Genomic DNA, 20,415 nt, shown 5'->3' with positions numbered 1-20,415 from the left:
TCATTTCATGTAGGAATTTTTTATATGGGTCGTTTTTTTATAAATAGTATCGCCACACGGCTATACTCTTGACATAGACACTTTGATCTTTTTTTAAAATTATTTTTCTCCAATTTTTGTTTATCGATAAGAGTAGTTTAGAGCATTATCCATTACTATTAGGTCATTACCCAAGTGTCTATTGTCCCCTTTTCAGTTTTTACATTTTCAGAGTTATTACCTGTATAAAGAAGTTAGCATTTTCACCTTTAATACTTGTATTGTACACACGTATGTATTTTTCATATTTAATACATTTATTTTTTTTAAAAAGTTTCAATATTACACACACAATTCACGTATTATACACAAAATACTCACATATTGTTGAATAAAAATAAAAAATATTAAAATATTAAAATACTAATTATTCACTAAGTAAATAATAATTAAAACATAACTACCTAAGAAAGAGAAATTCAGATTATGATATTAAATAAGTATAGCCGAATATTTACAGAGTCTAGCCGCGCGGCTACACTCTTTTCATAAAAACGCACACTGGGCGCTAGGCAGTAGGCGTGTCCTCTTTTTTTTTTTTTTTTTTAATTAAAAAATAGTATAGCCGCACGGCTAGACTCTAGAATTTTTGTTATAAAAGATTATAGCCGCCCGGCTGTACTTTTTTTCTTAAAATTAAAAATAGTATCGCCGCACGGCTATACGCTGGAATTTTTTTGTTATAGAAAAGAGTATAGCCGTCCGGCTTTACGGGCGTCGGTTTTTTTTTTTTTTTGAAACAGAGTATAGACGCTAGGCTATAATCGTTTAACGAAAACACACGCTGGGCGATCGGTTGTAGGGGATAGTATAGCCGCGCGGCTATACTGTACTGGCCAAATTTGGATCACATAAATCCGGGCCACCCATCCCTTGGTCATTGGGCCAAATTGGGCTGATTGACGCGACCCATTGTTAGGCCTACTCACGAAGCTGGACGCGGGTAAATCCCCATTATCCCATTCCCAGAGCTTTATGAACAACAGACCACAAGAGCCAATCGCTGACGCTGAGTGGCAACCGTCGTAATTTCATCATCTTCCTCGTTTTGTCCACTTTTCGAAACCCTAACTCAGTCATCACCAGGTAATTTTCTCTTTCGCTGATCTTAGTCTCGCAGATTCATTTATTATTGGTTTAGCTTAAAACGCAGTTAATTCATTGATGCACAAGGGTAATCTGTAGCCCTCCGTTTGTTTCTTGAGAAAATGGGATAGAAGGAAAGAGAAAACTGTAACATCGATTCACACGCCTTTTCTCATTGATGTTATGTTGAGCAAACGAACTAAGTAGCTATATTAGGTTAGTTTCCAAATTTGTAAAAAATAGTCATTTTTGGTTCATATCATGCTTTTAATTTCTACGTTGTTGCAATTTTTTTTTTTCGTAGAATCTGATTTCGATGGAGGGACCAGGAAGTGAAGGAGCAGCAGCGGCACCGCTGGCTCAATGGAGGAGCGATTTTTCGAGAGCATTCCAGTACTATTTGGATCGGTCAACGCCTCACACTGTTAATCGGTGGCTAGGAACCCTTGCTGTGGCAATGATTTACATTCTGCGTGTGTACTATGTTCAAGGGTTCTATGTTATCTCCTATGGCCTGGGGATCTATGTCTTGAATCTCTTGATAGGCTTTTTCTCACCGAAGGTGGACCCGGAGCTTGAAGCCTTGGATGGGGCTTCATTGCCAACAAAAGGTGCTGATGAGTTTAGGCCTTTTGTTCGCCGCCTTCCCGAGTTTAAGTTCTGGTAAATTTCTTTCATTCTGTTGGTTCATATTTGCAGTAATGGTATCTGGACTAGTGACTGAAATTTCTCATGTTAGGTCTGCTCCTCATTTTGATAAAACCCCCTTTGCATTTGTTTGTGTAAGTGAATATTTTAGCAGTCATAAACGTTCAAAGTGTCTTGTAATAATGCCCTTTGTCCTTGACTGGAAATGTATGTAAACCATATGTTTCCCTTTTTACCAATGGGCTTTGATAGGTTTTACTTTAGTTGTAGGAAGCCGTTTTGACATTGAATAATTTGAGTTTCGGCTTTTGACATTGTTCTTAAGTACTGAAGGATGGTTCTGCTGGAGGTGGTCTCCTTGCTGAGATGGCTTATAGCCATCAGGTTGTGGGAGTTATTAAATGCATTGAGTTGATAGGGTGTTTATGCCATGGAGTATTAGTAATAATAAACGAGAAATGAATTTGAGATTTCTTGCTGTAACCTGGTTCATGTTCTTGAGACGTAGAATGCATCCATCCAATACCTTAACTTCATGACTAAACTGGCTCACCCCATAAAGGAAAAGCAGTTAAGAAGCTGAATTGTCTTGTCTTTACTAATTTCTTTGGAGGCACAATTGTTAAGAATCTTGGATGGTTTTAGTGTACTGATGTTGTATTGATTTTGAATTTTTTCAAATGAAATTGTTTAATGGTTTCAGGTATTCCATCACAAAGGCATTTATTGTTGCATTTATGTTGACCTTCATTTCTGTGCTGGATGTACCTGTTTTCTGGCCAATATTGTTATGCTACTGGATTGTTCTATTTGTCCTCACGATGAAACGGCAGATCCTACACATGATCAAGTACAAATATGTTCCATTTGATATTGGAAAGCAGGTGAGTAATCATATTCTAGTGCTTTCTTCCCATCTTTATGCTTGGCCCTCATATGTAGGTCATGCATCCCTTACTATGAATGGAAGCTAATTATATGCCATCTCCATTTGTTTTTTGACAGCGGTACACTGGGAAGAAGTAACTGAATGGGAGCAGCTTTTCTGCAAATCTAAAAACAAAAATGCTTGATTTGTAGATCTTGTGACTAAAGAAAAAAAGAAGAAGATATGTTTGGAGATCTTAAATATGTTTTGAAGGTAATGTTCTTTTAGTGTATTTGTACATGGGCTAGACTCTCTAGTTTAGAAGTGAATGACAGGTCTTGCCAGGATGCCCTGATAGTTCATCTATCACTTCCATAGGCCTAATGAGGGTTCAAGCTACACTGGTCTTCTGATAAAGATTACCTGGCAGATTAAAGTAGACATGGGGTGAAACAGCATTGAACCTGGAATCTCGGCTGACTGCGGATTATGTTATAGTGTTCTGCGTGTGGGGGCATGTGCCCAATGTTTTTGTTGTAAGCAATTTCAAAGCATGAGAAGCTGCTTCTTATTCGGATGGGTGCCTTAGTTGTGTTTTCATTCTTGCGAACTGAGATATTAATTGACATGCTTATCATTGTTCATGTCAGAAGAAATACTTACTGACCAAACTGAGAATGAGTATGCTGTTGTTTTATTTCTTTTAGACTAAACAAGAGAATGGGTTCTTTTTATGCTATATCTAGGTCTTCATGATGACCATGACCCTAGGAAAAAAATTCCAGGGGCATTTATCTCCGTCTCATTCTGATTTTCCCGGTATTAGCTGCAGTAACACAATCTTGATAACGACCTATACATAGGGGGCAAGGAAACGATGGACTCTCAATGAGGCTTGTAGAGCTAAGCATATTGATGATTGTTGGAACTCTTCCGGTATATGCTCATGAACTTGGCCATAAATTCTGCAAAAGAAAAGTGCATGATTAACCAGTAAACTATTACAAGAGTGGTCTCTGCCCAAATTATTGATTATGTGCCCAAATTGGATGAAGGATTTTGGTGATTTGCACATGTTTACCTTCTAGTTTCAGTAAAGCACTCGCTCCTGCTGGGAGTCTTTTTTCCTGCAAGGACAAATATAAGTTAGTTCACCTTCTCAGCAAGACAAAAATAAGGAACGAGGGAGATAAACGTACATAATAAGCATGCCAATAATAAAGTTCCCTTTTAGAACTACCATGTAGTCCCTTCAGGAACTGTTCCACGAGCTTCTGCATGTTGGAAATTGGAAACTCTATCACACAATTATACTTTGGTGAGCAAGTAGATACGAAGAACAAGTCTGAGGTACGAATGCAATACCAGTAGAATCAGTTTCGGATGCACAAAATCAACGAGAAGCTTTTGAAACTTTCCCCGGATGAAAAATAATCTGACAAAAGATCAAATTTGGAAATCAATTCAACTATTGTTAAATAGAAAATATCGCGGGACGTCCTTAGATGAACTGTGTGAAGAGAGAGTACCTAAAAATCTAAAATGAAATTGTTACCTCTTAGGTGATGGATCAGCTAGGATTTCAGCGGCAAGTTCAAGCAGCACCTCTTCCCATCCAAGGGGAATTGGTTGATCCTCTCCAAAAGGATAGCTACATTGGTACAGCTCCACATAAGTCAGAGTATAATCCAACAATGTTTTGAATAATTTTTTTTTCATTGTGTTCTTACTTGTGTGCTTTGCATGCTTCAAGACCCATGATTGCTTTTCTCAAGTTCTGCTTTGATTTAATAGCAATCTTATTAGCAAAGCTCATAGGTAGGTCGAAGTCTTCCTTCCTTGCTATCTGAATAAGAACTTCCATAATCTGGGAAGTTATAAAGGGGGGGTAATGACAGAGAAAACTCAGAACTTACACATAATCACAGAAGCATTTTGGTGACTCTAAAATCAAGGTAATACTTACTTCATGAGTTACAGGAGCATCAACCTTGATAACCTTGCACCGGTTTTTCACCGATTCGATGACAGCTGCATCGTTTTCACAGCAGAGTATGAGCTTACAAGCTTCTGAGTAACAGTCCATTATCCATTTTATCAAATGCTGAATATGCTCTGCTGCTTTGTCAACACCGTAAAGAACTATCACTGGACCAAAAAATAAGGAAACCATGTTAGCTTCGACTTTGAGTGAATGGTTCAAACTGTTTAGAGGGGATTTATGCATGTGGTTAGAGAATTGAACCTTTATGATTTGCCTTGGAATTAACAGTGCTGACTTCAGGAGCAATTGCATTCTCATTGTTTATTTCCCTGACCAAACCCATTAATGCATATCTAGCATTTGCTTCCAATTGTACATTGAGCTCTACATGGTGAGCACTGGATGTCAATGGAACCACTACTTGGATTGGCTTTTGTTCCTGTCAGCATATGACAATGTGAGCTCCCATAAATTTATAAATAAAATAAATAAAAAACTGTACAGCTTACTGATGTGTTTTTCTGCCTTTATTTTGATAGTAATATGAGCCAAAATATTGTGGCAGAAGGTAAAATAGAGGGATTAACAACCAACCCATGTAGTTAGGGTAGGGATTAGTTGAGTTTGCTTTTTGCTTAAGTAAAATAGCCTTTGTAGTTCTTTCTGTCAATCAGCAATTAGAAAATTTCACTTCACTATATTGAAAACATCAATTTCCTAAGGATGTTATGAGCATTTGCAAATTCTAAGTTAAACCGCGGAGTTGATAATTTGTTCATTATTTCAGTACAGAATACCTGAACCTGGAAATATCTTAAATCATGAGATATCTGCAGAAACAAAGGTAAAAAAAGAAGAAGAAAAGATCAAGTCAGCCAATGTCCATGGAAAAAAGTTTCAAGGTTATTGCATCTGATGAAAAGAAGCATACTTCCCAACTTGAATCACCATATGTTTCTCGTAGATAAGCCATTGTTAGAGCCTTCTTCCCCGAACCAGATGGTCCAGTGAGCAAAATATGAGGAGAGATGTTATCAATCACCTACAAACTCAACAAAATATGAGTAAGAAAGTAAGGAGGAAAACATATAAGAAAGTAGGTGGAACTAGAAAAAACAAGCAGTACACAAAGCAAATGATCCACAATGTATAACTAAAAATATATATATTTAAGAAGATTCTGTCCCAAAATAACTCACAAGTTGCTTGAGAATTTGAGCTTCTTGTTTGTGGCAAGTGAATCCATTCAACGAAGCGGGTTGGTGCTTATCAGCCCAGAACTGTCTGAGACTCTCAACCACAAATGCCTTCTCAATGAATGCAGCTTCATTGAATGTACCACGCTCAGGTGATTTGTTAGTCTTGCAAGCACCCTTTCTCATACACGAAAACCATGCCTGACTTTCGCTTTTCCTTCGATTGGCTGTGAATTTCCTCATGCTTGCCGTTGTGGTCCCACTTGCATCACTCCTCTTGCTGCTTCCAACGCTAAGCGTACCACTGCTCTGCCTGCTCACGGCGGAGCTTGATGTGGTAGTGGTTATCTGTGACAAGCCATAAGGGGATGGAGTCCCTCTACCATTACCATTAAGATCATAACTACCACTTGTTCTGCTTCTGTGTTGAGAGGCAGCAAAGTCTCCCTGGGGAACCATTTTGCTCTTGGGACTGTACGGGCTCTCAAAACCACCATTTTTAGTCAAGACCTTTCTTGGCAATGCCATGACTGTGCACTCTCTAGAAAAGAAGATGTTACCTGGTGATATAGAGTCTGAGCTTCCAAAAACTGGAGCTTTGTTATTGGACATGGGATTTGGAGAAGTTCTAGCAAGCTTTGCATTGGCAAGCATTTCATTGATTTCACCAACGGATGGCGATTTCATCTGGGAGTTCACTGGCCTTTGTTTCTGAGCCACGTTTTTTGACAATGGTGATGGTGTTCTCTCCACTTTGGTTGGTGTTCTACTTCTCTCCCCCTTAGTTGGTGTTTGGTCATAACTGTTTTGTTGGTCAACTTCTCTTGGTGATCTATGTCTTGGAGCAGTTGTTGATCTCCTGCTGTAGTTTGGTTTCTTCTCCTCTCTGCTGTTCCTTCTGTGATGCTGTTGCTTTCTGTTTGAGCCCACAATCTCATCATCAAAACCATTCAAATCATGCTCTCCTCTCTCAGCTTGGAAAGGTGAAACATGTCTTCTGCGCTCAGATTTTGACAAGGGGCTCATATTTCTATGAAGATCAGAACCCGCCAACGGTGAATTTCGTGCATTACCATCATCCTTTCTTGGCTTGTAGGGTGACTTGCTGCTATTTCTTCTTCGAACGGGGCTCACTACAGAGTTAGTTCTAAGAGAAGGGCCATCATTTTCAATTCTTGAAGACTGCCTCCTGCTCTGCTTCAAAGGGCTAATGTTTCTTGCCAAATCCAGCTCTGCTTTTGTCCCTTCATATTCCAAGCCAACATTAATCCTCATATTGCCGCCATGCCACGGACTATCTGGGATTTCAGTCTCAGCATCAGACGGCTCATATCCACTCCTCCTTTGCTTCACTGGAGTCACAGAATATCTACCATGCCTTGACCAATTATTCTCCATTTTTGAACCACCCACCAGAGCTCAAAACAAACCAGCTTGAACACTACACACTATTTTCTGTTGCTCCTAAGATGGAACATAACCAGGCCAAGAAATCAAAGAGTTGTTGATTCACAAGGACACGATTAATATGAGGTTTGGGCCATTGGAAAATCTGAGAATCTAAGGAGTGACATGCATAAATTATTATACAATGATAAAGGAGATAATGAGAAGAAGAAAGAAAAAGGGTACCTAAGGAAAGTGCTATTGAACCAACCTATGAAGGCAGATATGCTTAAAACCATGCGGATGCGATGCTTACAAAGAAGAGAGGCATTGGTGATGCTAACAATGTCGATGAAATATGATGGGATTGCTAAATTTACAGCTAGAAACAGAAAATAATGTTTTTAAAAAAAAGCTTGTCTTTCTGTAATTTCTAAGCTGGCCATTGTGGTTTAGTCTTTGTCTTCTCTCTGTTATGGGGCTACAGCTTACAGGCAAAGATTGCGACTTTGCATGGAATAACTGCGCGGCATTTGCATGGCGGCTATAATGGCGTATATTCCTAAATCCGCGTCATGTTGTCTGCAGAAGTTGTCGTTTGGTTCATTTCGTTCATCTCCAATTAAACACACTGGCACTACCCTTTGTTAGGTTTTATCAAACTAGTTACATCTTTTGTTGGAGATGTAATCAACAACATACTCGATAAATGTGGTACATATAACATTACTTGCAACACATATATCGTCAGCTTATGAATTGAAGCTCGATTCCGCCTACACAAACAACTACGTTTGTTGCTTGACTGATCAACCTTATTATTATCAAAATTATTTGAACTATTTCAAAGACCCACCCAACGTGCATGTTGTTGTTGTTGTATGTAGATCTTTTTTTAATAAACTATAAGGGCATGCACATAACATAATAACCACTATTATCCTGCACATATGACCTCATTATATGATCAATTTTGGGATTCTTTATGTGCTTTATGGACCCGAGACATCTCCAAAGGCCGTGTTGCAATGCTGTCTTTACTAAGCCAATTACAAGAACGATAAAGAAACGAATTCTCCTCTTCGAATGAGCTTTAAAATCTAAAAAGTTTCTTGGAGAAACACAAATGTTTAAGAGTTTAGGGTTTATGTTTAATTATTCTATGGATGAAGTCGTGTCTTCTCTGGTTTTCATGCCTTTTTGGGTGTTTGGTGACTAAAGTAAAAAGGGCTCTGTTGGTGGTTTAGGTATGAACAGAACATATGGAAGCCATTGGAACTCTCATAGCTGAACTGCTTCTTTTCACAGACAAAATGGCGCAATAAAACGTGGCTTAAAGCTCTTTTGCACAATGCCCTAAACAAAACAAAGAGGCAAATCCTAGGGTGAGTATTCTGTTGTTGCAGCTAAGAAGGAAGCTCTTACTTGAAGTTCAAAAACTCTAATCATAAAGATGAAGGAAGGAGAGATAACCTTAAATAGTAATTTGATTCATGAATTTACAATTCTAAATTGGTATTACAAGTATAAATTCGTATTCAAATTGTTTGGAGAGAGGCTTCAGCCTCACATGTCGAAGTTGATAACCAATCTAATAAAGCCCTATTGACAAGCTCTGGAACTTCATCATGTGGACAGTGCCCGGCCTGTAGATTTACCAAAGTTGTATTTGGATAAAACTCTTTGATTCTGTTGGCCTTGGCAGGACCAACCCACGGATCCAAGTCACCCCATACCAACAACAGCGGGCAAGACATCTTGCTTAAGACATTGTCTAGAGTATACTTGGTCTGGTTTGTCATGAACCGGGTCATCAATCTGCGCAAAACAAATAAGAAGACAACGTACATATGAAGGACCTAGACACCAATGTTCATGACCAAATTTTCAAGATCTCATTAATCTGCATCATTCTTATTCAGTGCATCTATATTAGATGCTTTTGTGTGAAAGACTAAAAGAGAGACGATCAGATCTCCATATACCTGTAATAGACTTCTCCAGCATTTGGGTCAGCTGCTGGCATTGTTATGGATTCCACCAGGTAGTCATCCACATTGGAGGTATTTTTATACACCTGCGTTGGCAAAAATAAGTACTTAAAACATACAGTCAAAATATTTATCATGCATGTGGGAGGGCTCTTTTACAATGATTGCAAGAGGGTTAATGGCGACTTGCAATACACTGTAGATTGGGATGAAACTGCCCTTATATCTGTGAGATTAGTTGCAAGAATGGTAGAAAAGCTTGCTAATTCATTTGTTTTACATACTAAGGATGATATATTCTCAGCCTTCAAGGAGAAAACTAGAAGGAGACTTACACTCTTTAAGACGGATTCAACTCGAGCTGGTTGCTTTGCTTGCCAGAACAAAAATCCAAGTATCACCCGCTGAAAAATTTGCTTCAGGGGCTTTAGGATGAACCTCTGCAGGGCTGTTTCCTCCTCAGACTTCTCGGCTTCACTATTAGGATTTCCGAACTGTCCTGCAGAATTGAGGAGCGCAACTCCAATTACTTGCTCAGGCAACCCTGCTGCTGCAACCAAAGCTGTAAAACCTCCAAGGCTGGAAATTTACAGCGAGTCATATAATCATTAGTTGAACTGCCATCTCAAAAGAAAACATGATAATAAACACATTGTCCAGCTTGCAATGATGAACTCAAAGAAAATTAGCCTCTTGTGAACAGATGCCAGAGTGAAGTTCTTAATTGGATAAGTTCAGGAAAACCTCAACTCAGGTTTTAAGCTGGTACATTTAGACAACATAGTTTGATGGTTCAAAAGTCGTGATCATCCCCATTCACGTTTCTTTGAAGTTTTCTAACTTAGTTACAAATGAATTATTAAAGATAACATATGTAACCAAATAAAGTTTAGATTACCTGTTTCCAACTAAAACTGTTGGTTCTTTCACTATCTCCTTCATGAAATCCACGACTTGATCCCTCCAAACCATGGCATCGTATTCAATAAGTGCTTTCTCACTCCACCCGAACCCCAGTAAGTCTATAGCATAAACCTTGTATTTTTTAGCCAACTCTGGTATATTGTACCTGTATTATGGGAGAGAGTAAAAACTTATCAGCATTAAAGTATACTACACTTACAGCCACCATTAACATAAATGTGTAGCTAATAACACATTCAATGGACAATTGAGATTTAAGTGTTAAGAAAAACCAATTCCCTGCAATTTAAGGCCTTATAACAAGTTGACAACAATTGGGTTTTAATCACAGAAGCAAAAGAAACAAAGAGGAAAATAGAAGGTGATGGTCATAAAATAGCAAACCTCCAGTGAAATGCAGAAGCGCCAAACCCATGGATAAGAACAACAGGAGGCCCTTCTCCTTGCACCACATAATGAATTTTGTGACCCCTCCATGTCCAAAAATTGTACCCCTCTGGTTTGAACGGTAGTCTTTCAATACCTATAGTGAAAAAACATTCCCACTTAATTCAAATTAAACGCAGGAATTGTTCTAAAAACAAAAAGAACAAGCAAAGAGATTGATTAACCTTCAACAGGCTGAGTAGTCAAAGAAGAGCCCACAACTGAGAGTCCTGAAGCTGCAACTCCTCTAAAAGCAAAACCCCTCCTGCTCATTACACATTTGCTTCCTTCCAAGTAGAGCAACAAACTCATCAGTCACAAGCCAGAAAAAAAATTGAAACTTTTCTTGATTTGATAGAAAGATAAAGTCAATGAGCTTACTGTTGCACTGAAATTGTCTTGTAGGGGCAATGAACCTGCTTTCATGCACTGGGTTGAAGAGCTCTGTTCTAGCTGAAGGCAGAACGGCACACGAGGAAGACATTGGAAAAATGGTTGTGAAGGCTCTCAAAAATGAGTGTAATTTGTAAAGTTTTGAGCTTTTTCTGTGGTTGGTGCACGTTTCGAGTTGTGGAGGAGCGGCAGACACAAACCATCACATGAACGGTATGTCGTTTTTCGTTCTGTACAATATACCGCCATTTTGAGTCAACGGCGTCGTTTCTCGATACTCTACAGGTGATCGCGATCGTTTTATTACCCAACTGCAAACCGGTTTTCAAAATCCGATTCATAGACTTGCGCCATGGAAACTCCAGTGAGAATTCTCAGTCTAAATCGCCAGCTTTTCGCCAAAATGACGCCGTCCGCTCTTACGTTCTCTCCCAAACTTCTCCGACCCCCAAATCCCTTACTTCCATTTCACACTGCCGCTCGAAACGGCGTCGTCAAAAGAGCCCCCTTTTCTCTTTCTCTCGCACAGCCACAGTCCTCGTTCAACTTCTCCACCCATACAAACCCCTTTCAATCCCTCCTCTTCTCTCTCTCTTCCCAATTCCCGATCAACAACTTCAACCACTCGCTCTCGCACTCACACGACGGCGTTTTCACATGGAACCGAGCTTTCCAGAGTGGCATTGATGGAAATGTGGGTTCTTTCGGAACCCAAAAGCGTGAAGTAACCGTCGTCTTGCTGGGTTGGCTTGGGGCCAAGACCAAGCACCTGAAGAAGTACGTGGAGTGGTATAACTCCAGAGGCATTCACGCCGTGACCTTCGTTGTTGATGCGAGGGAGGTGCTCTGGTTTGACTTGGGCCACCGGGTCGAAAAACGGGTTTCGGATTTGGCCCACGAGCTCGTTTCATGGGTGGAGGAGAGGGTAGAGGATGGGAGAGAAAGGTGTTTGCTTTTTCACACTTTCAGCAATACGGGTTGGTTTGTGTAGGTACTCTTTGGTTATGTCTTTGCTGTGTAAATATTTGCTTTCTGTTAGTACTGTGCTCTGATGCCAACAATTGGGTTTTTAGAGGTTGTTGATCTTTTTGGCAGATATGGCGCCATTCTTGAAATTCTTCAGGGTAGACAAGACCTGATGGAGAAGATTAAAGGATGTATTGTTGATTCAGGAGCAGCGGAGCCTTTTAATCCTAAGGTTCTTTCTAATCACGGTTTTATTACATTTTGAAATATTGGTCGATTACCATGTAAAATGTTGTGAAAATTGCATGAGTTTGTTTGCTTAGATTGCGCTTCTGATTTGTTTGGTCAAAGTTTTATCAGACAGATTTGTTTTCTATAAGACATTACCCCAATTTGGTTGAAGCTGAAATGACTTGCTTAGAAACCCGCGCAATGAAATTTTTTTTTTTTTGGTTTCTCAATCGTGTGCCATGTTTCGATGGAAGTTGTGTAATAAATTGGATCAGAGGAATACATTTTAATCTAACTGGCCAACTATGCCTTTTCTTATGATTATACATTCACTATGAGCTGAACTTGAGCTATATGTCTCTAATTAAATAGGATGTTATTTCGTTGAGCTGAACTTGAGCTATAACCTTCTTTAACTTGACAGGTGTGGGCAGCGGGCTTTTCTGTCGCTATCTTGAAGAAACGCAGCTCTTTAACAAGCCCCGCGGTTGAGGCTAGAGAACTGAATAAGTCTGAAGATGCAGTGAGCTTGTCAAAGATGCAAGAAGAGAAACCTCTGATAGTTGAAACCATGGTTCTGTTGGTATTAGAGAAGCTGTTCTCAGTTCTTCTAAAGTTGCCTGACGTGGACAAGTAAGTACTCTGTGTTCTAACATTTGTTTCAATATCTTGTTTTGATAGTTGATATATAATTGGCTGTAAAAGAAAATGGGCAGAACATCTTAATTAAGGGGGTAAACAATTGACTTAAGTTGCTTTCTGTTGGTTTTCTTGCAGGAGGTTGTCGAAGGTAGTTTCTATCCTCTCAGAAAACACTCCTTATTGCCCTCAACTTTACCTGTATAGTACCGCTGATGGAGTTGTTCCGCATCAGTCGATCGAGTTGTTCATTGCAGAGCAGAGGAGGAAGGGTAGAATGGTTAGGTCCTTCAATTTCGGCTCATCACCCCATGTAGACCACTTCAGGACTTTCCCCAACATCTACTCTTCAAAGCTCGACTGTTTCTTGAAGGATTGTTTAGCTACCTCTAAGACGACAGCATAAAATTCTGCAAATGCAGAGTGTTGTGCAGGAACTTATTTGAAGTTATAAATCAATTGATGATAACAATTTACTAATCTTTATACGAGTGCCAGAATTCATTGGAAACTTGTGAAGTTTGCCTCATGCATCTTCTGAAGTTTGCATATCCCACTGGTTCATTGTTTGTCAAATCTGCTCACTGTTTGATGCGGCTCATTCGTTCATGTATGTATTGCTAGAGTAGAATTAGATTTCAAATTTGTGATGAAAGTTTCAACCTTTATATATAAAAAAGTGCTAATCACAATCCCATTTGAAAAATCTAAAAACTGTTTGGTATTCAATTTGAAGAATTTTTTGTAAATTTGAAAAGTGATGAAAACATGTTATGTTGACTTGCATTTCTAAAAGAAGTTTTTTGAATTACTTGGTAGTATTAATTAATTATTTATTTTTTTCTCAAAATTTAAAAGATAATTAATTAGGAGAAACAACAAAGGCCCAAAATACCCGAAAGCCCAGAGAAAAATAAAATGACCCACTCGTGAATGGAGCCCAAAAGTAAAAACGACAGGATGAAAATGGCGGGCAAGGCAGACCGTCACAAGTTCACACCATCCAATTTCTATGGGAAAGTGAAAGAAGGAAGCCTCATCCTGAAGAAATTGCTGAGTAAAGCTTCATTCTTCGTCTTTTTCATTGTAAATTTTGATGTTATCTTCATTAAATCTGAGAAATTGTGTCCAAATTCCTTTAATTTTAATTTTCTTAGACTTGTGCGGATGCTGTGAGGTCGGCTTAGATCGGAGGAAAAGTTCAAAATTTATTTCTTAGTTGAGTTGATTGCATTTTCGCCACAGTTAGCCACAGTTGGCATATAGAAAGCGAACGTTGAAAACTAAAGAACCAAAGCTCTTCAATTTCAGAGAGAGACGGAACACTTTCTCAGCCCCAACCATAGGAGAAAAAGTTCAACTTCAAAGCATTAAAAACATCGTAGATTCTTACGTCTCAGAATACCACTCTCAACTCACAGGTCAGCTCTCTCTCTCTCTCTCTCTCTCTCACTCTCTCTCTCTCTCAAGTTTAAAACTTTTTTTTTTGTTTGTTCATATTCTTGAATCAAGATTGATATTTTGTTGGACTTTCGGGGGATTTGTTTAGTTAATGGAACTGGGTTTGGCTTATTTTGAGCTTTTAATTTATAATTCTATTGGTTTCACGATTTGGTTTGGGTGCCGAGGAAATTCAGGATGATTGGAATACCATGCTTATGTTTCTAAGCTGTTTGTATTTTTTCTCTACCGAGCAAAAAATTGCAACTAGGGAAAGCTTCAAGCTCTTTGATTAGTAAAACGTCCAGGTTCATTGTATTCGAAGTATTGTTTTTTAACAATTTTTCAAAGCCAAAAAGGTACTGCTTTTTAAGTATTGATTTGTCATTTCATAACCCAAAAAAAATATTCACAAAAAGCAATGATTTGTCGTTTCGAACCAAAGGAAAAGAAATTAAAAAAACTTGTCTTTGCATTCTCTAACTACTACCACACCAAACCCACTTCCCAGTTTAAACTCGCGCGTCAAAATGGCGACTTTGGAGGATTCGCTGGTGAATTCCAAGCTCTCTCCGCCGAATACATATGGAGCCGTGGTTCTTGGCGGCACCTTTGACCGATTACACGATGGCCATCGCCTTTTTCTCAAGGTTTCTTTCTCCTTCATTTTCTTTGGTTTGGGTTTGTGCATTTTAAGATGCTAAAAATTCCATTAAGAAATTTTTAATGGTATGGTGGAAATGGAACCAGGCAGCGGCGGAGCTGGCAAGGGATCGAATTGTGGTTGGACTATGCGACGGACCCATGTTGACCAAAAAACAGGTTTTTTTTTTTTCGATCATCATTCAGATTTTCACAAGTTTTGAGGATTTAAGTTGAATTGTAATTTTAATTTTAATAAATTTTAGTGGATAATGATTTTCCAGAATAGTTGTACGTAAGTGCTAAACTAGTAATATGGAAGACAGTTTAGTTAGTTGATAAAGTGGATTTGATATTAATGTTGTGATTTTTCTTCCCATTCTGGCAGTTTGCTGATTTGATACAATCCATTGAGGAAAGGAGGCATAATGTTGAAAATTACATCAAGGTATTCTGTTCAAGGAAATTGTTTACATTGCGACTGGAATACTGTTTTCTAAAAGAAGAGATTTTGGATTTGCATTTTTAGTAGAAATAATTTAATGAGATTTCAGACGTACCAATGCCCATGTGAATTCCACTAGTTGAATCATTTTTTTAGCATTTGATGCAAGCAATTGCAACTGAGTTGTTCTTTATCCCTCATTTTGAATCATCTCTCCAAATGCCAGCAATGCAGCTCATTCTGTTGTAGCTGAGGTTGTGTGTTTGAAATAGGTTCATGTGTTCCACCACCATGTTCATGCTCATACCCATCTACTTTGGTCTCTAGATTCAGCAGGTGGCCTTTGCTAGTATTTCATTTTGGTAAAGGTTACTGAAACTGGACTAGGCGGTGACACACATGGACACTCAACCTTGATATATCAGGGGAAATGCATTTAATAATTTCTGTATGGTTTTGCTGCGGCTTGGTTGTTCTGTAAAAAACATGTTCTTATCTTATGTTGTATAATGATGCTCTCAGTCCTCAATTTCCTGCCAATAATTGCAGTCTATCAAGCAGGGGCTGGCAGTGCAAGTTGAACCTATTACGGATCCCTATGGCCCCTCAATAGTTGATGAAAATTTGGAGGCAATTGTTGTCAGGTTTGTTTCAGATTTACATCTGTTCTTTGAGTCGTCTTAATTCTCTGATAATGTTGCCCAGTAGCACTTCATCAACATTTAGATGGAAAGCTTGATATGCGAGGCCTTTGACTTTTGAGGTTCATGTGTTACTTTGGAGTATTGGTGTAGATCATCCTGGTTTAATGTTCAAACCTAATCAGTCCGGCTTTGATCTGACCCTAGTTGATTTTACTTTTAAAAAGGGAATAAGTTGAATTACCTCAGCTTGCATTCGGCATAAAACTCATTATTTAGTCTCCCTCGCAGCGACAGAGTTACTTCACTAATTTTCTAGATTTGGTTTCTGGCAGCAAGGAGACTTTGCCCGGTGGACTATCTGTTAATAAGAAGAGAGCGGACAGAGGCCTTTCACAACTTAAGGTTTGAGTTGGTTGCTGTACATTTGATCTTTTTCTCTACGAAAAGTAGACTTCTTTTAATATTACTTCGAAAACCTTTATGATGCTTAGTCCTTAATTGTGGATCTTGTGCAGATTGAAGTTGTAGATCTAGTTTCTGAAGCATCTAGTGGAGATAAGCTTAGTTCAACAACATTAAGGAGCCTTGAAGTGGAGAAGGTGAAGAATCAACAGCCGGTGTAAACCTAGCCCTTACTTCCGAAAAATGTTTCTGGAAACTATGCAAGTGTAATGTGTCACATTGAAAGGCTTGAGGGTGAAAAATGTCTGGAAATAAGATTTTGTCTTTGTAGCAATCTTAAGTTATAATCTCCACTTGAGAAATTAATAAAATATTTTTAGACGAGTTCCTGGCACTTTGTAATATTGTTTCTATCACATAATTATTAAATATTAATTATTGTTGCATATTTCAATTGGATTTATATTCATACAAATTAAAATTCTATCACAATCTTTCATAAATTGGTGTGATTGTATGTAATAAAATTGTGATAGTGATTTACGTATTCTTTTTTAATAACTTATTGCAATTATATTTATCCCATTATTTTCCCAGTACCAATTTACCCATTTAGCGTAACTATTTTTTTTGGGCAAACATTCAGCGAACAGGTAAGTCATTTTCTAATCCGTATCTGATATGGTTTAATGCATTTCCTCATTGCTAGACATATTTGAGTATAGCCGCGCGGCTATACTGTGGCTATACTCTCTAAATATATTTGAATATTTTAACATTATAGCCGAACGGCTGTACTGTTATATATATATATAAGTATAGCCGCGCGGCTATACTCTTGGAATTTATTCGAATATTTTAAACGTACAGCCGCCGGATTATACTGTTAAAATATATTAATATTTAAATAGTACAGCCGCGCGGCTATACGCTTATACGAATATTTTAAACGTATAGCCGTGCGGCTATACGCTCTAAATTAATTTCCATAAAGGCTATGCGAATAAATTCAATTTGCTTCAGAGTTTCTCCTATAAGGTTCAAATTCCCTCAGTTCACGTGCTTAGCTTCAAGTAGTCTCTGCAAAATGAATGTGTTTCACACTAACCCTTTTCACTGCCCTTGCTATAATTCTTGACCATGAATATATGTACCATCAAAACTTGGTGGTTTGGGTTTGTACCTTTTAGATTTACTTTTCATTGTCCACACTTTGATGAATACAAATTTAGGTCTAAAGAGGATTTACCAATGTCTCTTCTGAACTTTATATACATGCATACTGAATGAGTGTTTCTTGCACACTGAATGAGATAGCTCTTATCATGAGCAACACAGAATGATGAAGGTTTATTGTATAATTTTGTGGGTTTTGTTGTTGTTGTTGTTGTTGCTTAGGTTCTTTATACCCTTTTGGTTTCTCCTTGTATTTTATTCATATTACATGTTTCCTTTCATCAGGTGATAGATCCAGCCCTCTTTTGGCTTAAAAATGTGTTGGTTTATACACAATAGTAACATCATACAATATGCACTAGAACATGAGAGAACCTAGGGAATATGTTGTAGAACAAAAAGAAAAAAAAAATGAAAAGTAAATAATTCGGAGTGTCGTGTGTGATATAAAATTTAGAAGAGACATTGGTAAATCATTTTTGGACCTAAAATTGTATTCATCAAAGTGTGGAATGTTTCAATTTTTGCATTTCATTGTGCTTTTGAATAGGAATCGTCTTAGCTCCTACGTAAACAATAGTGACTAGCCTCTTCACACGCTCTTCTGCAGGTGCGAGAGGCCTTTTTTAATTCACGCACGTGACCTTAAAAAGTTTTTATTTTATCTTCTTTTTTTTCAATTCTATTTTTCTAGATGGTTTAGCTTAAACAAATGTGTAATTTTCTGGGCCAAAAAAAAAAAAAAGCAAAAAAAAAAATGGTGTAATTTTTATTTTTTTTTTTGTCTTTTTCAGCTTAACCGAAGTTGTATTATCTTTTATATCACGTTCTTCTACAAATGGATAAAGATAAAACAAAATGATTCAAATAATAAAAACCGTTTTGACTAACACCTCAGTAACGGCGTCATCCATGTCCACCGCCTTTCCAAAACAACAAATATTAACGGCTACATATCGTCAACGACAATTTAAATTTTAAGCGGTTACACAAAGAAAACCAACCCAAAAGATTGCGATCCCTCCTCTCACTCTCTCTCTCGCACATTCATCGGAGAGTTTCTTCTTCTCTGTTCTTGGATTACATTTCTTCCAAAACCCCACTGTCAAAAATCACAGTGACAGTGATAAGAAAGTAACAGTCGGCGCTAGAAACAGAGCCATCAAAGTTCTTCAAGGTTTTCACGAAACCCCGCTTTTTATTTCTTCGTTTCTTTCTTTAATTCTTGTTCTCTGATAGGCCTCAAACCTTGAAATTGCGAAGTTTTATGAAATTGGTTTTGTTTGTTTTTGTGGTCTCTACATGGTTTTTGGTTCTCGTTGATTAGTTTTTTTTCAATTTCTGTCTCATTTTCATGTGCGAAATTCAGTTCTCTTGGAGCAGAGTAACAAAGAAGTGTTGTGTTCTTGAGAAGAAGATTCGGTTCTTGAATTTGAGAGGGTAATATACTCAGTGAATCTCTCTTCAGTTTCTACTGGGTTTTCATTTTCATATTGTTTGTTTTGTCAACGAGCGCATTTCTGTCCAAATTTCAATTTTTTCTGACTTTTTGCAGGTGGGTATTGCAAATTCTTTGAAAAGATGAATGATTTGATGACTAAATCGTTCTTAAATTATGTGGAACTGAAGAAACAGGCACAGAAGGACCTCGAAGCCGACCTTGATGTTGAAGCAGGCCAAGGCCAACTCAACCCGTCAGACCAAGAAAACCTCTCTCAGTTTTTCCAAGAAGTCACACCAATCAAGAGCGATATGGAAGAGATCACCAATCTCTTGTATGATCTTCAGAGCCTGAATGAAGAGGCAAAATCCACCCACAGTGCCAAGATCCTTCGCGGGCTTAGAGACCGGATGGAATCTGATATGGTGGCAGTGCTTCGAAAGGCGAGGATTGTCAAGGCAAGGCTTGAAGCGCTTGATAAGTCCAATGTGATCAGTAGAAAAATTTCGGATGCATATAAGGAAGGAAGCACTGTTGACCGGACCAGAATGTCCATCACTTGTGGCTTGAGAGTCAAGCTTAGGGACATGATGGACAATTTCCAATCTTTGAGAGAAAAGATTGTTGCAGATCACAAGGAAGATCTCAAGAGGAGGTACTATAGTGCAATCGGTGAGTTGCCGTCTGATGAGATGATCGAAAATATGATTTCTGGAAGTTTGAAAGTTGAATTGTTTGAGGGGAAGACAGAATTGGATATGGGGAACAAAGTTAGACATGAGGCAGTCATGGATATCCAGAGAAGCCTGAACAAGCTTCATCAGGTGTTTCTTGACATGGCTGTTCTGGTTGAGGCACAAGGTGAAGACATTGACAATATTGAAGAGAATGTGGCCAATGCAAGTTATTTTATCAATGGAGGGACGAACAGCCTTTACTATGCCAGCCAGATGAAGAAGAAGAGTAAGAAATGGGTTTATTGGGTTTGGGCTGTGGTTCTGATTATACTTCTGGTTTGTGTCATTTCTACGCTGGCTTCTTGAACAGAAAAGAGTCAGAATTTTTGATGGGGTCTAAAAACTGAAGTGCATGACAGTGTTGAGGGGTTTTAGGGGTCTGTGAATATTCCTGAGCTTTCTGAGCTCATAGAGTAGTTTATCTACCGCTTTATTGGCTGTTGCTTGTTGGTTGAGAAGAGTACTTCTCTTTATGCATTTTGAGGTTCTGTTAATCGACAGAGAATGTTAATGAACTAGATTTGCTTAATTGAGTTGAGAATTTCAAACTATGTTTTGGTTAGTTATTTTTCCCTTCAGTTTATTTGGTTTCTTCCTATATGCATAAACATGACACTGCTGCATCTTTGCTACTCTGTAAATTTCCCATTTGTTCGGGATTCGGAATTGGATTTTGAGTCATTTATATGCAGCTCATTGAAATTATAAAAT

General features: G+C 38.2%; 5 protein-coding genes across 6 annotated transcripts; 3 read left to right on the top strand and 2 right to left on the bottom strand.

Moving 5' to 3' along the window:
- Positions 936–3,342, top strand: LOC18770057 (protein RER1B). 2 transcript variants are annotated; one of them, XM_007202583.2, is made up of 4 exons: positions 936–1,125; positions 1,430–1,788; positions 2,477–2,657; positions 2,779–3,342. In XM_007202583.2, the coding sequence occupies exons 2-4, from the start codon at positions 1,442–1,444 to the stop codon at positions 2,797–2,799; spliced, it is 549 nt and encodes a 182-aa protein (XP_007202645.1). In that variant the 5' UTR covers positions 936–1,125; positions 1,430–1,441; the 3' UTR covers positions 2,800–3,342. The 2 variants fall into 2 exon arrangements, with proteins under 2 accessions (XP_007202645.1, XP_020424252.1); XM_020568663.1 differs by lacking the exon at positions 936–1,125 and adding an exon at positions 1,225–1,341.
- On the bottom strand, positions 3,146–7,222 carry LOC18771528. Its single transcript, XM_020568661.1, has 10 exons — positions 5,825–7,222; positions 5,557–5,667; positions 4,887–5,064; positions 4,608–4,789; positions 4,372–4,508; positions 4,197–4,292; positions 4,007–4,076; positions 3,841–3,915; positions 3,723–3,768; positions 3,146–3,606 (listed from the first exon to the last, which is right to left on the bottom strand). The coding sequence occupies exons 1-10, from the start codon at positions 7,217–7,219 to the stop codon at positions 3,545–3,547; spliced, it is 2,352 nt and encodes a 783-aa protein (XP_020424250.1). The 5' UTR covers positions 7,220–7,222; the 3' UTR covers positions 3,146–3,544.
- Positions 8,633–11,087, bottom strand: LOC18769255 (pheophytinase, chloroplastic). The gene is made up of 7 exons (XM_007204454.2): positions 10,930–11,087; positions 10,734–10,835; positions 10,507–10,645; positions 10,097–10,267; positions 9,534–9,777; positions 9,193–9,284; positions 8,633–9,025 (listed from the first exon to the last, which is right to left on the bottom strand). The coding sequence occupies exons 1-7, from the start codon at positions 11,030–11,032 to the stop codon at positions 8,746–8,748; spliced, it is 1,131 nt and encodes a 376-aa protein (XP_007204516.1). The 5' UTR covers positions 11,033–11,087; the 3' UTR covers positions 8,633–8,745.
- On the top strand, positions 11,174–13,290 carry LOC18769704 (transmembrane protein 53). Its single transcript, XM_007202114.2, has 4 exons — positions 11,174–11,928; positions 12,037–12,139; positions 12,563–12,771; positions 12,916–13,290. The coding sequence occupies exons 1-4, from the start codon at positions 11,294–11,296 to the stop codon at positions 13,181–13,183; spliced, it is 1,215 nt and encodes a 404-aa protein (XP_007202176.1). The 5' UTR covers positions 11,174–11,293; the 3' UTR covers positions 13,184–13,290.
- LOC18771445 (syntaxin-112) lies at positions 13,726–20,193 on the top strand. Its single transcript, XM_007202597.2, is given in 9 exon segments — positions 13,726–13,834; positions 13,935–14,198; positions 14,729–14,867; positions 14,968–15,039; positions 15,248–15,307; positions 15,854–15,948; positions 16,281–16,350; positions 16,464–16,623; positions 19,082–20,193. Coding segments are annotated over 7 exon segments (1,506 nt in total). The 5' UTR covers positions 13,726–13,834; positions 13,935–14,198; positions 14,729–14,747; the 3' UTR covers positions 20,011–20,193.

This window comes from Prunus persica, chromosome G7 (assembly GCF_000346465.2).
Source record: "Prunus persica cultivar Lovell chromosome G7, Prunus_persica_NCBIv2, whole genome shotgun sequence".
In the NCBI taxonomy this organism is placed as follows: Eukaryota; Viridiplantae; Streptophyta; class Magnoliopsida; order Rosales; family Rosaceae; genus Prunus; species Prunus persica.
Note: the sequence above shows the minus strand (reverse complement) of the source record. Positions and strands in the feature narration are given on the sequence as shown.

Coding starts and splice junctions, on each gene's coding strand:
- LOC18770057 (XM_007202583.2), top strand. CDS start 1,442: ATGGAGGGACCAGGAAGTGAAGGAGCAGCAGCGGCACCGCTGGCTCAA. Junction 1,789..2,476: donor CTTCCCGAGTTTAAGTTCTG/GTAAATTTCTTT, acceptor TAATGGTTTCAG/GTATTCCATCACAAAGGCAT. Junction 2,658..2,778: donor CATTTGATATTGGAAAGCAG/GTGAGTAATCAT, acceptor GTTTTTTGACAG/CGGTACACTGGGAAGAAGTA.
- LOC18771528 (XM_020568661.1), bottom strand. CDS start 7,219: ATGGAGAATAATTGGTCAAGGCATGGTAGATATTCTGTGACTCCAGTG. Junction 3,769..3,840: donor ATTATTGGCATGCTTATTAT/GTACGTTTATCT, acceptor TTGTCCTTGCAG/GAAAAAAGACTCCCAGCAGG. Junction 3,607..3,722: donor TGCTTTACTGAAACTAGAAG/GTAAACATGTGC, acceptor TTTCTTTTGCAG/AATTTATGGCCAAGTTCATG.
- LOC18769255 (XM_007204454.2), bottom strand. CDS start 11,032: ATGTCTTCCTCGTGTGCCGTTCTGCCTTCAGCTAGAACAGAGCTCTTC. Junction 10,836..10,929: donor AAGACAATTTCAGTGCAACA/GTAAGCTCATTG, acceptor TCTACTTGGAAG/GAAGCAAATGTGTAATGAGC. Junction 9,285..9,533: donor TTGAATCCGTCTTAAAGAGT/GTAAGTCTCCTT, acceptor TTGCCAACGCAG/GTGTATAAAAATACCTCCAA.
- LOC18769704 (XM_007202114.2), top strand. CDS start 11,294: ATGGAAACTCCAGTGAGAATTCTCAGTCTAAATCGCCAGCTTTTCGCC. Junction 11,929..12,036: donor AGCAATACGGGTTGGTTTGT/GTAGGTACTCTT, acceptor TCTTTTTGGCAG/ATATGGCGCCATTCTTGAAA. Junction 12,772..12,915: donor AAGTTGCCTGACGTGGACAA/GTAAGTACTCTG, acceptor GTTTTCTTGCAG/GAGGTTGTCGAAGGTAGTTT.